The sequence below is a fragment of the Budorcas taxicolor genome, chromosome 1, assembly GCF_023091745.1.
Source record: "Budorcas taxicolor isolate Tak-1 chromosome 1, Takin1.1, whole genome shotgun sequence".
Classification (NCBI taxonomy): Eukaryota; Metazoa; Chordata; class Mammalia; order Artiodactyla; family Bovidae; genus Budorcas; species Budorcas taxicolor.
Genome location: NC_068910.1, coordinates 34,506,580 through 34,518,938, shown reverse-complemented (window position 1 = coordinate 34,518,938; position 12,359 = coordinate 34,506,580). Strand labels below are relative to the sequence as shown.

Here is a 12,359-nt window from a genome sequence, read left to right as displayed (position 1 = left end):
AGATCTTCCAAACCCAGGGACTGAACATGGGTCTCCCGCATTGTAGACAGATGCTTTACCATCTGAGCCACCAGGGAATCTCTTATATGAAAAACAGCTAGTAAAAATGAAAAGACCAATGTTTGAGGGCAAAGTGAAAGAAGTACATTATATGACCTTTTAAATATTGCCTTAAAGACTGAAATGTAGTAATCAATTTTTATATCTTAATGCAGTGTAAATACTTATACCACTATTTTTCTTTCAAATGCAAGGTTTAATCCCAAGCCAATATCATGAGATATGGTAATGGTGTACTTACCTGCCATCCTCGGTGCCGTTAATCTCAAAGGCTTCTCCATCTTTACTCCAGGACAACTTCAAACTGTATTTCAGATGTGAGTCACATTTGCTCTCACAGTGTAATTCCAGTGTATGTGATTTGGGGACCCGAGGATTCTTGGGAGAAACTCTAAGGTTTGTAGCATCTGTTTTTATAAAACAAAGATACCAGTCAGAAGTACAGAACAGCTTATTTTATTGTCAAAGTGAAAGTAAAAGTCACTCACAGTCGTGTCTGACTCCTTGCGACCCCATGGACTATACAGTCCATGGAATTCTCCAGGCCAGAATACTGGAGTGGGTAGCCTTTCCTTCTCCAGGGGAGCTTCCCAACCCAGGGATCGAACCCAGGTCTCCTGCATTGCAGGCAGACTCTTCACCAGGTGAGCCACAAGGGAAGCCCAAGAAAACTAGAGTGGGTAGCCTATCCCTTCTCCAGGGATCTTCCCGACCCAGGAATTGAACCAGGGTTTCCTGTATTACAGGGGGATTCTTTACCAACTGAACTCTCAGTGAACACTTAAGTTATCAACAAGTTGGTAGCGGTGGGATTATTGTCAAGTGCCTGTCTTTTAATCAGTCAAAATGGTCAACAGTTATTGTCAAATCTTCATGCACTATTTATCACACTGTCATTTCTTAACATCACATATCATTACTAATTTTGTTCCATCCCGGCCAGGGCACCTCAGTGGAAGTATTAATTAATAGCATTATCCCTTTCTACTTCCTAGACAAAGGGAATAAGAAGAAAGCAAGGAAGCAAATGCATCCAGATGTTGAAAATAATATAAATTCTCCTTCTAGTGCTCTGGATATGTGATAAAAATACCATAAAGAAAAGAAGAAAATAAAATAATTTCCTATTATCATGCTTATTATTAGCTCAAACCTGAGGTTAAATGGTGCAGCCTATGCAGAGATGAACTAACTACACGAAGGTGTGGAACGTGAACACAAGCCCCATGAAGGCAGAGGCTGTATCTATTACTACATTCAAGTGTTCACAGAGCCCAGAAGGGAGCCTGTATACAGTAGGTACTCAATACGTATTTGTTGAATGAGTTACAGTGAGTCACATTTTGAAAATAAAGTAGTAATTATCAATACTATAAAGCTCAAACATTGGTACCATGGCTATATTGAAAAATGTTTCATTATAATTGTTCCAAACATATAATCCTTACTCCTAGGGACCATAATAAGGCTGACTTCCAATTTCACAATCATGCCCTAGTATTTGCTATCTATATGTTACTCAAAAAGCTGATTAAAATGGGAAAGTGTTAGTAATATTAATTATTTGATATCCCAAGCACAAAATTTGAAGAGATTATCAAACTGAATTAATTCCAAGTAAATTACTAAACATCCTATTCCTAATTTGAAAGTCAGAAATCTACTGAATGATAACCAATACTGTATGATAAGCACTTGTTTAACAAGACTCTAAAGTTCATATGCATTGTGACATTTTATAATTATAACAATTCTTTGAAAATATCTCTGCCTTACAGAGAAGATAACTTAAAGGCTAAAATGAAATTAAGTAATGATACTAATATTTTCTAATTAGTAAGGGACTGAACTGTAATTTGAACTCAAGACTGGAAGAGACCAAAACTCATGCTTTCATGGCTAATAAACACATGAAAAGATGCTCAACATCATTCATTATTAGAGAAATGCAATTCAAAATCACAATGAGGTATCATCTCATGCCAGTCGGGATGGCCACCATCAAAAACTCTACAGACTATAAATGCTCAGGAGGTGTGGAGAAAAAGGGAACCCTCTTACACTATAGGCAAGAATGCAAACTGGTACAGCCACTATGGAGAACAGTATGGAGATTCCTTAAAAAAAGGGAAATTGAACTGACATATGACCCAGCAATCCACTGCTGGGCATACACACCAAGGAAACCAGAATTGAAAGAGACACATGTATCCCAATGTTCACTGCAGCACCACTTACAATAGCTAGGACATGGAAACAACCTAGATGTCCATCGGCAGATGAATGGATAAGGAAGCTGTACATATACACAATGGAATCTTATAACGAGGTGGATGAAACTGAAGTCTATTATACAGAGTGAAGTAAGTCAGAAAGAGAAACAATACAGTATAGTAACGCATATATATGGAATTTAGAAAGATGGTAATGACCATCCCACATGCAAGGCATTAAAAGAGACATAGATGTGAAGAACAGACTTTTGGACTATGTGGGAGAAGATGAAGGTGGGATGAATTGAGACAATAGGAAAAGAAAAAACCTCATGCTTTTAATCACTCTGCTGTATAGCCTCTTAATCAACTCCATTCTTGACATTCTTTTTTCATTTGTAACAATTACCCCCTTAATGTGGTGTATTGCACTGACTAACTTGCTTATATTGAAGAATCGTGTGTCCCTGGGATAAAGCCCACTTTATCATGATGCTTTTAAATTGTTGTTGGGTTAAAAAAAAATATGCCCTTACCTCTCATGGATATGGTTCCTATATACCCCTTACATATACAATGGACATTAGAGCAGACCAAAAGTTTATGAACTTGGCCTTCTCTCTGGCCACTAGCAGTTTCGAGGTCCACTTTGGGCTAAGCACTGTGTTGGACAGTAGGGAGGTCAAGGTTTATTTGGATTCCAGACTTCACTCTCATTGCCTTTCACCTGGCAGAGCTGCTCAACTTTGATTCAGGTTTTATAATGTATACAGGGCTCCCCAGGTTCAGTGGTAAAGAATCTGCCTGCAATGCAGGAGATGGAGGTTTGATCCGTCAGTTGGGAAGATCTCCTGGAGGAAGAAATGGTTACCCACTCCCGTATCCTTGCTTGGGAAATCCCATGGACAGAGGACCCGGGCAGGCTACAGTTCATGGGATTGCAAAAGAATTGGACACAACTTAGTGACTAAACAACAACAACAACACACAAAGTATAAAAAGAAATCATCTTCATTGACATTATCAGAGTATTTTAAAAATTATATGTATTATTTGAAAATGCAGAGAGACACCCAATATAGGTTGACATCACAGAATATTAATGTTCCTTAAAAATATAGTCCATGGGGTTGGCAGGTTGGGTAACTTTGGGTACAGAAAAAAAAATACAAGAAAAGAATAAAAGAATATAAGATACAGATGGACCTAGAGCGTGTCATACTAAGTGAAACCAGTCAGACAGAGAAGGAGAAGTATCGTGTGACACCCCTTATATGTGGACTCTAAAAACAAGTGAACTTACTTACAAAACAGAAACAGAAACAGACTCAGACTTAGAGAATGAGTCTATGGTTGCCGGCGGGAAGGATGGGAGGGTAGTTATGGAGTTTAGGGTGGACATGTACACACTGCTGTATTTAAAACAGGTAATCAACAAGGACCGACTGTCTAGCACAGGGAACTCTGCTCAGTGTTATATGGCAGTCTGGATGGGAGGGGATTTGGAGCAGAATGGATACAGGTATGGCTTACTCCCTCCACTATTCATCTGAAATTATAACAACATTGTTTGTTAATCGGCTATAATAAATAGAAAACAAAATACAAAGTGAAAAGGTAAGAAAATACAAGACAGCAAAGAAGCAATGACAGAATAAGAGGAGGAAAGGAGTATGTGTGTGTGAGAGAGAGAGAGAAATGCTAAGGTAACACTTAACACAGATGATTACACAAATACGCACCCAGGCACCTAAGAAGAGGTAGTAGCTGGTCATGACAGTGACCTGCCACAAGAAACACAAGTCCTCCCTACATTTACTATACACACGTATGTGTGAGCTCAGTCGTGTCTGACTCTTTGTGACCCCGTGTATTGTAGCCTGCCAGGTTTCTCTGTGCATGGAATTCTCCAGGCAGTCTCCTCCACTGGCAGGCAGATTCTTTACCACTGAGCCATCATTCTCTGTGTTTTCCTGAAAAGGGTTCTCTGAGCAATTTTAAAATCAAAATATTGATGATGCCTTTGGGTCTGGGTTCCAATTAGCCTGAGTCTAGGTGCAGAGATGCTCCTCTTTGGGACACTGATATATTTTGGCACATACTTAACCTTTGTGAGCACTTAGAAATAAAATACGTTGCTTGGACAAGAGAAAAAACACAAAGCTGTTTATGATTTGAAAACAGGACGAAAACCTTTGCCATTCTGTCATGCCCTAGTCTTTACAAAACAGATCCCTTATGAATTTATTTGTGAAATTTTTAGTTCTAAGAGTTGAATACTGATGACATTTCATTGAGTTGGTTACTGAAAAAAACAGTTACAGAAATATACCAAAATAGGGGATTTTAAAGTGTTGCTGGTCATCCATCACCAAGAACACCCAGCTCTCTCTTATAATGGTATAAAGCTATGGACAACATCACTGACATAGCCTCTAATTCTTGTGATGGTCTTTTAGATGAAATCTGATCTAGGGAAAATGGAAAACTGAAGCCGTGTGACCGTTTATGCAAAGTAAAATCAAAATAAAATTACTTCTGATATCCAGATTGGCTGTGACTGCTGTTTTTCCTTTCGCATTTTCTACCCAACAAGAGTAGGAGCCAGCATCTTCTTCGGTGGTCTCGGTGATCTGTAATGTGCCATTCTCATGGACATGATACCTTCTGCCGTCGAGAGGTTTTGCTTCGTCCACTTTCTGCCTATGGACATAGAAAGCATGAATTAATTTGGGCTATGATTGAATCGTTTTTTTTTTTTTTCAAACTGGCCACTGGTGTCATTCAATCTTATCCCTTCTTCACAAACTTAGCAAACCTTACAAGATTTTCCATTATACTTAACAATTCTTTAAAATATTATGCATTTGGTTGTACTGGGTTGCTGGGTCTTAGTTGTGGCACGTGGGATCTAGTTCCCTGACCAGGCATTGAACCTGGGCCCTCTGCATTGGGAGCACAGATCTCAGCCACTGGACCACCAGGGAAATCCTTACAATTTTTTTTTTTTTTGGTAATAGGTGGTAAGTGTATATCTTACCTGCCCGAATAGACTGTAACTGGAGGAAATTTGAGTCTGAGCTCTGCGCCTCTGCTCTATTTATAATAGCTCTCAGTACCACTTTGCATCTGTCCTCAGAGTTTAATAAATTGTTTCTGCCTTATTGATAGTGAACTCTTTAGTTAATTATTGCTGCGGGGTACTAAATGGGAAAGCTAGTAATTGAAAGAGATAATGAACCTTCTGAACCTCCGGCTGTCCAGAGCGAACATTGGTCATTCAGAAATATTATAGGCCAGGAAGACATCCCTGTCCTGTGAACATGGATTACATTTACCCTTATCAGCCCAAAGTCATTTTCTCCAACATTCATCCATTTTCCAAGCTTTTTTCTGCCACAACTTGATTCACCTTCTACATTTCACAATAAGAGGCTGCTGGAGAGAAAACAGCCAAAGGACAAATTCTGGCTGCTGCTCACACGAGATGTTAGAGGGTTGGGACTAGGGTAAGGCAAGGGAGGCACTTGCCTAAGAGAAAAAATTTAAGGGTTGCCCCCACCCCCGCCCCAAATCTCAGTAATCCAGATAAATACTTTTTTCCAAAGTATTTTTTCTTTTGTTTCTGATGTGGACCATTTCTAAAGTCTTAATTGAATTTGTTACAATATCGCTTCTGTTTAATGTTTTGGGTTTTTGGCTGCAGGGCATGTGGGATTTTGTTTCCCCGACCACGGATTGAATCTGCACCCTGTCTTGGGACAGGGATTCCCTGTCTTTGGAAAAACCACTGGACCACCATGGAATTCCCAAGGTATGTAACATTTTAATGTGATATTTGCACAAATCAAAAATAATACAAAAAAAAAAATCCACAATGAACAAAATAGCTACCTTTTAAATAAAGACAGAATCTGGTCCTATAAATTATATGACATTGCCCTGCTCACCTCACTCTAATCTCAGCCCCGCAGAGCACTGGGGAAAATCATTTAAGATCCACTTAAGCAAGCTTTCCTAGAGAAGGAACAAATGTGGTAGATAAACAGAACGATGTGCCTGGAGTTACTATCCCAACCTATAAACTGAAACTAAGATTAAAAATACACATTGAAAACGTTTTAAACACAGGCATTTGTAATGGAATGCAGGCTTAATAATAACGTAGATAATATCCAAAACAAAACAACAATGCATGAGTTAGATACACTCATAATGAAAACCTAAATCTACTTGTAAAATTGTCTTCATCATTGCTTCAAGGCTTCACTTTCTTTTGTAAGCAAAAATGGCTCTCCCTATTTCCCCATGTGGGAGAATCCAGATCTAGTCAATAGTTCCAGGGGAGGCAGGAAAGTAAGTTTGCTACTTTATTTCTGAGAGACACTCGCTACATGTAATAACACTGACATGATGCAGCCTGTCAAATGGTGGCTGGAGGAACATGGGAAATTTACAACAGATGTTCTCTTAAGAAAACTGTGTAACAGCTTACCAGGACACTATTGCCTCCGGTGAAGCAAAGAACTCACAATGTAAGAAAGCACTGTATCCAACCACTGTAGCATAATTTTCTTCATCTGCCGTTTGTATCAATGGACGGACATCTATGTGAAAATAATACAATTTTAAACTTTTGTGTAAGAAATAATTCAAGAAAGTTAATTTTTTTCAATATCCTAGTCATATTAATAAAAATAGAAAACAGCTGGGTACCACACCATTGTTGTTTAGTCACTATTGTGTCTGATTCTTTGCGACCCCATGGACTGTCTATGGTATTTTCCAGGCAAGAAAACTGGAGTGGGTTGCCACTTCCTTCTCCAATCACAGCATACATTCCTGAATTAGGAAGTATCCCAATGCAGTACCTTTCTGGAAGTTTGGTATGGGGCCTAATACTCAAATGTAAGGCGAAAGGTACTTCGATCCCCTCCATCCTCCCCCTGCCCCCACCACCTTTTTTTTCTTTTTTTGGCTATGCTGTATGGTTTGTACGGTCTTGGTTCCTTGACGAAAAATTGAACTGGCGGTCATGGCAGTGAAGGTGCTGAGTCCCAACACCGGACCACCAGGGAACTCCCTCCACGATGTTTCCATGTACTGAGAATTCAATCGATTTATGAGTATGAACTTGATCATTTTCCTGAAGATAAGAATGGATAGATAGCTTGCTCCTATGTATGCTTGCCTACAGTCCATAGGGTCACAAAGGGTAGGACATGACTCAAGTGACTGAGGATACACACATGCTTACCTACAACATCGATGTTGGCATTGGCAAGGATAGTGCCATGGACATTTGAAGCTTCACACTGGTACACAGCGGTGTGATTCGGTTGTACATTGGTAAAACTGATTTCTCCAGGAGAGATGACATCACCAGAAAATGGATTTCCTACAAGAGATGAAAAAAAATGTCAGCTTGATAAAAAATAGAATCTGAAATATTTATATGCCATTCATTAAACGTGTCACACAGTATTTATATTTTAAGACCAATTTAGGGTGAATAGTTCATCAAAGCCAACTCTTTAGAATTTCTTAACTTGAACCATGGAGTTTTCTTTCAATCCCTTCTGCAGTTTCAGTCTTCCTCCAAATAAGTATTTACGGCCAACATATCCGTTGATCTCTAGCCCAAAGTCTCTCCCAAGATTCCAGATTTTCTGTTTAGCACTGAAATCCCACTGGGAACTGAATCTCACTTACTCTTATAAATTGAGGTCCGGCTACTGCCCAGCATAACCAGATGATCAACACAGCTGGATCCCTCAATCCACCAATATTGGCTGCTGTTTTCCCTCTTGACATGTTGTTCCTTTGTTTCACTTTCCTGCCCTTCTGCAGTTTCCCGATCTAAACCATTAGTTTCAATTGCCTTCATTTGCTATTTTACCACTTCAGATAAATAGCTCATGTATTTCACTTTCCCAGGAAGACTAAATTCTTCTTGAAAGCACAGGCCAGCTTTTTTCTCCTTTCTTGGCAATAAATCCCTATCCCATTGGTTATCCAAGTATAATTCTGGAAATATCTTTTGGAAATGAGAAAATCTAACATTTATGCTACTTTAATTAAGGGCCAAGGAACTCTGCTGGGTACGCCACGTGTGCTATCTCATTAACTCTGCTCAGAACCTGCTAGATCAGCACCAACATGGCTGCTGAGCAGGCCAGGGGGACTGTATTTCAGAAAATACCACGTCCCACAGCAACTGGCCATGTGCCAAATCACATGTCTTACTCGGACACTTGAAAGCAGCACTGGGAAGGAAAAATATATATACTAGCTAGGAATGTTGAATGAGGAGCACACACGGTAAAATTTTTCATTTCAACGTCATTTCAAAGTTAGTAATATATCTAATTTTTAAAGCTAGTACCATATACTAATGCATATATGTGGAATCTAGAAAAATGGTACAGATGAACTTATTTCTAAGACGGGAATACAGATGTAGCTGTAGATAAGTAATACATGGGGACACAGGGAGGGATGAGGAGGGTGGGCCAGACCGGCAGATTGGGACTGACATATATACACTGCCATGTGTAAAATAGATAGCTAGCGGGAAGCTGCCATAAAGCAGAGGAAGCTCAGCTCAGTGCTCTATGACGACCTAGAGGGGTGAGATGGCTGGGAGAGGTCCAAGAAGGATGACATATATGTATGCATATGGCTGACTCCCTTCATTGTACAGCAGAAATCAACACAGCATTGTCAAGCAGTTATATTCCAGTACTTTTTTTTTTTCTCATGGTGTCTCCATTATAGAAAATAGTCTCACTATACTAAGTATGGGGTTATAGAAAACACTGAATAATAAAATAGAGGCTTTTTGTTAGGCATCATTTGTCCCTCTGGGAGTGAAAAAGGAATATATTTTTACACTTGACTGTGAGCTCCGTGGGAGCAAGATCTTGTGTGCCCTAGAGTTTCAATCACTATGTCCCTGGTGCCTGGAAAGTAGCCACAGTGGAGGAGACAGTGAACATTTTTTGGGAAGACTGAAAAACAGTTTTGTTGTATGGCATTTTATCCCTGGAAGGTCCCTGGGGTAGGCAGAATAAGAAGCCCCGTGAAAGATGGCCACAGACTCATCTCTACAACTTGTGAAGTTTCCTTTTTGTGGCAAAAGGAACTTTGCACATGTGCCTAAGGTCAAGCACTCAAGATTGGACAGTTATCCTGGATTCTCCAAGGTGGCCCAATGGAATGACAGAGAACCTTGCCAGCTGTGACCAACCAAAGGGAGAAGTGACTATGAAAAAATGATCGGGGATATGTAGCATTGCTGATTTGAAGTTTGGAGGAAGGGAGCTGTGACTGAAGGGAAGTGGCTACCATCTAGGAGCTGGAAAAGACAAGAAAAGAGTTTCCCCGTGCCCGCAGAAAGAACTGCAGCACTGAGCACACATTGGTTTTAGCCGAGGGAGACTTGCATTGGGCTTCCAACAAACAGGATTGTGAAGTAATAAATGTCTACTGCTTTTTGATGTATGACATGGGGAACCCAAATCCAGTGCTCTGTGACAACCTGGAGGATGGGTGGGGAGGGAGGGGGAAGGAGAGTTCAGGAAGGAGGGGACACATATATGCCTGTGGCCAACTCATGTTGCTGGCAGAGGCCATCTCAACATTGTAAATTATCCTCTAGTTAAAATAAATACAGCTTTTTAAAAAGTATACTATTTTAAGCCACTAAATTTGTGGTCATTTGTTATAGCAACAATAGAAACTTGATAGAGTCCTGTAGGACAGTGTATCTGTCAAGAATCATCAGGATGAGTAGCGCTTCTAAGTTTTCAAGGCTACACAGAATCAAGTCTCTGATCTCATTCTGCAGTCTCACACTCTACATCAAGTTTTAAAAGCTTCAGCCTATTCGGTACTCCTTATACCATCTGCCCCATGGTAAATTCTGAGTCTACACTGCGCTACAAAAAGAAGAAATGAAACTCTGGCATCACAGTTGAGTGACAAACACTGCTCAAAGCTGCCTTCTGGGATAGGTATGGAAACTGTGGAGTACTTGTCGCAAACAGGCTACCAGGAGCTCCCAGAATTCTAAAAACTCAAGTTATTTGTCAACCAAAAACCACTCTTTCTGACTCAGGTTGTTTGATCAGTTCAAAGGGCAAAAATGCAATATAGGGGGAGAAGCTTCAGCTCCGGACTTTTTCATTTCAGTTCCATTAATGGCTCTAAATTCACTTGGGGTGTGTCCTCAAGTACGTAATGCAATCTCTCTGGGCCTCATTTGACATATGTACAAACTGGAGAATAAAAAAAAGGTCTTTCAGGGCCAGAAATATTGGATACAAAGCGTTTGAAGAAAGTTAGGCTTGCAGTCAATAATAGTAATCGTTTTGATTTAAAAACATTGCATATAAAGGATAAGTAATTGCTAAAAATAGATGCTTACAGAGATTCCAAACCCTTCAGTAATCCCACAGTCATCAGACATCCCAGTTAAAAATGGTTATGACCAGTTGGCAGGGGAACAAGGAAAGCTGTGTAAGGAACAGGGAGCAAGGGCTCCAAGGATGAGGATGAGGCTTTGGTTCCAGCTCTGCCCTTTCTCAGCCAGGCTCTCTCGTTGTTAGTTTATTTTCAGCGATCATGTGGTCATCCACCAACAAACCTGTTAGCCGAACTGTGGATATAAATCACCAGCAACCTAGCCCAAGGGCCCAGTATCTTTAAGGCAGCTCTTACGTGGAGTCCTACAACTGCTTCTCCATTCAGAGTCCAGAAGTCTTTCTTAATAAATTAGAGCTGGTCACTATTCTGCTGTAAATACTTCAAGAGCTGCGTATCTGATTCACAATAATATTCCGAGTCCCTTTGGGACCTTCCCCTTTCCATGCGACATGACCCCAGCACCTCCCAACTAGACTCTCTCAGCATGGCCTCCTCACTCACTCAGCTTAGCTACACTGCGGTCCCTGCTTTTCCTCAACACTCCAAACACACCTCGGGTCTCTACACGTACTGACTTCTCCACCCTGGAAGCTCTTTCACTGGTACTGGCATGTCAACATCACTTACCTCTTTCAAATCTCTACTCAAAGGTCAATAACCACAATGGTCTTATTGGTATTATCCTAAAATCTGATAGCAACTTTAGGTTCTGAACTTCCCTTACATCCATCCCCTTCCCCAGCTAGTTCTCACTTTGCCACATCTATGTAGTTATCTACTGCATATATGTGATTATCTATTGCATATCTATTGGTGTGGAGACACATCTCCACACCAGAATAGCTGTTTATGAGAAAAGGAATCGTTCATTTTATTCACTGCTATGTCCCAAGCAACAAGGTGAATGCTTGGCTCTTAAGATGAAGGTATTCAATAATATTCAGAGAAGGCAACGGCATCCCACTTCAGTACTCTTGCCTGGAAAATCCCATGGATGTAGGAGCCTAGTGGGCTGCAGTCCATGGGGTCACTAAGAGTCAGACACGACTGAGCGACTTCACTTTCACTTTTCACTTTCATGCATTGGAGAAGGACATGGCAACCCACTCCAGTATTCTTGCCTGGAGAATCCCAGGGATGGGGGAGCCTGGTGGGCTACTGTCTATGGGGTCGTGCAGAGTTGGACATGACTGAAGCGACTTAGCAGCACCATTCAATAATATTACTGAATGAAATGATCTGTTAAATATGAACAATTGTACTTCCTTTAAAAGCTCATTTGGGGACAAAGTAGTATGTGAATATTCTTCATATACAGCCAGGTGCCATTCAAATATAAAATTTTATGATTTTATGTTCCAGAGGTTCTGCATTCTTTTAGTGTCCTTAACATTCTTTATAAAAAAAACTGTTTTCACTTCCCTCAGATATACCAGAAATCCTATTTTTCATTTCCTATTCTGTTCTCTAAAAAGATGAGGAAAAAGTCTCAAATTGAGGGTATTAATAATGAGGCCAAAAGTGTCATCAACACATGAATAAAGAAAATGTGATATATGTGTGTGTGTATATATGCATATACATATATTCCATTATGTATATAATGGAATATTACAAAGTGAAAGTCACTCAGTCATGTATGACTCTTTGCGACTCCAT

At 40.1% G+C, this 12,359-nt stretch overlaps 1 protein-coding gene across 1 annotated transcript in view; it reads right to left on the bottom strand.

The window, feature by feature from the left end:
* CHL1 (cell adhesion molecule L1 like) overlaps positions 1-12,359 on the bottom strand; it is a 91,596-nt gene that overhangs the window by 34,896 nt on the left and 44,341 nt on the right. Inside the window, exons 10-13 of the mRNA XM_052645979.1 lie at positions 7,531-7,671; positions 6,769-6,880; positions 4,810-4,976; positions 302-467 (exon numbers count right to left, since the gene is read on the bottom strand). Coding sequence (XP_052501939.1) covers positions 302-467; positions 4,810-4,976; positions 6,769-6,880; positions 7,531-7,671 — 586 coding nt within the window. The remainder of the gene's footprint in view (positions 1-301; positions 468-4,809; positions 4,977-6,768; positions 6,881-7,530; positions 7,672-12,359) is intronic.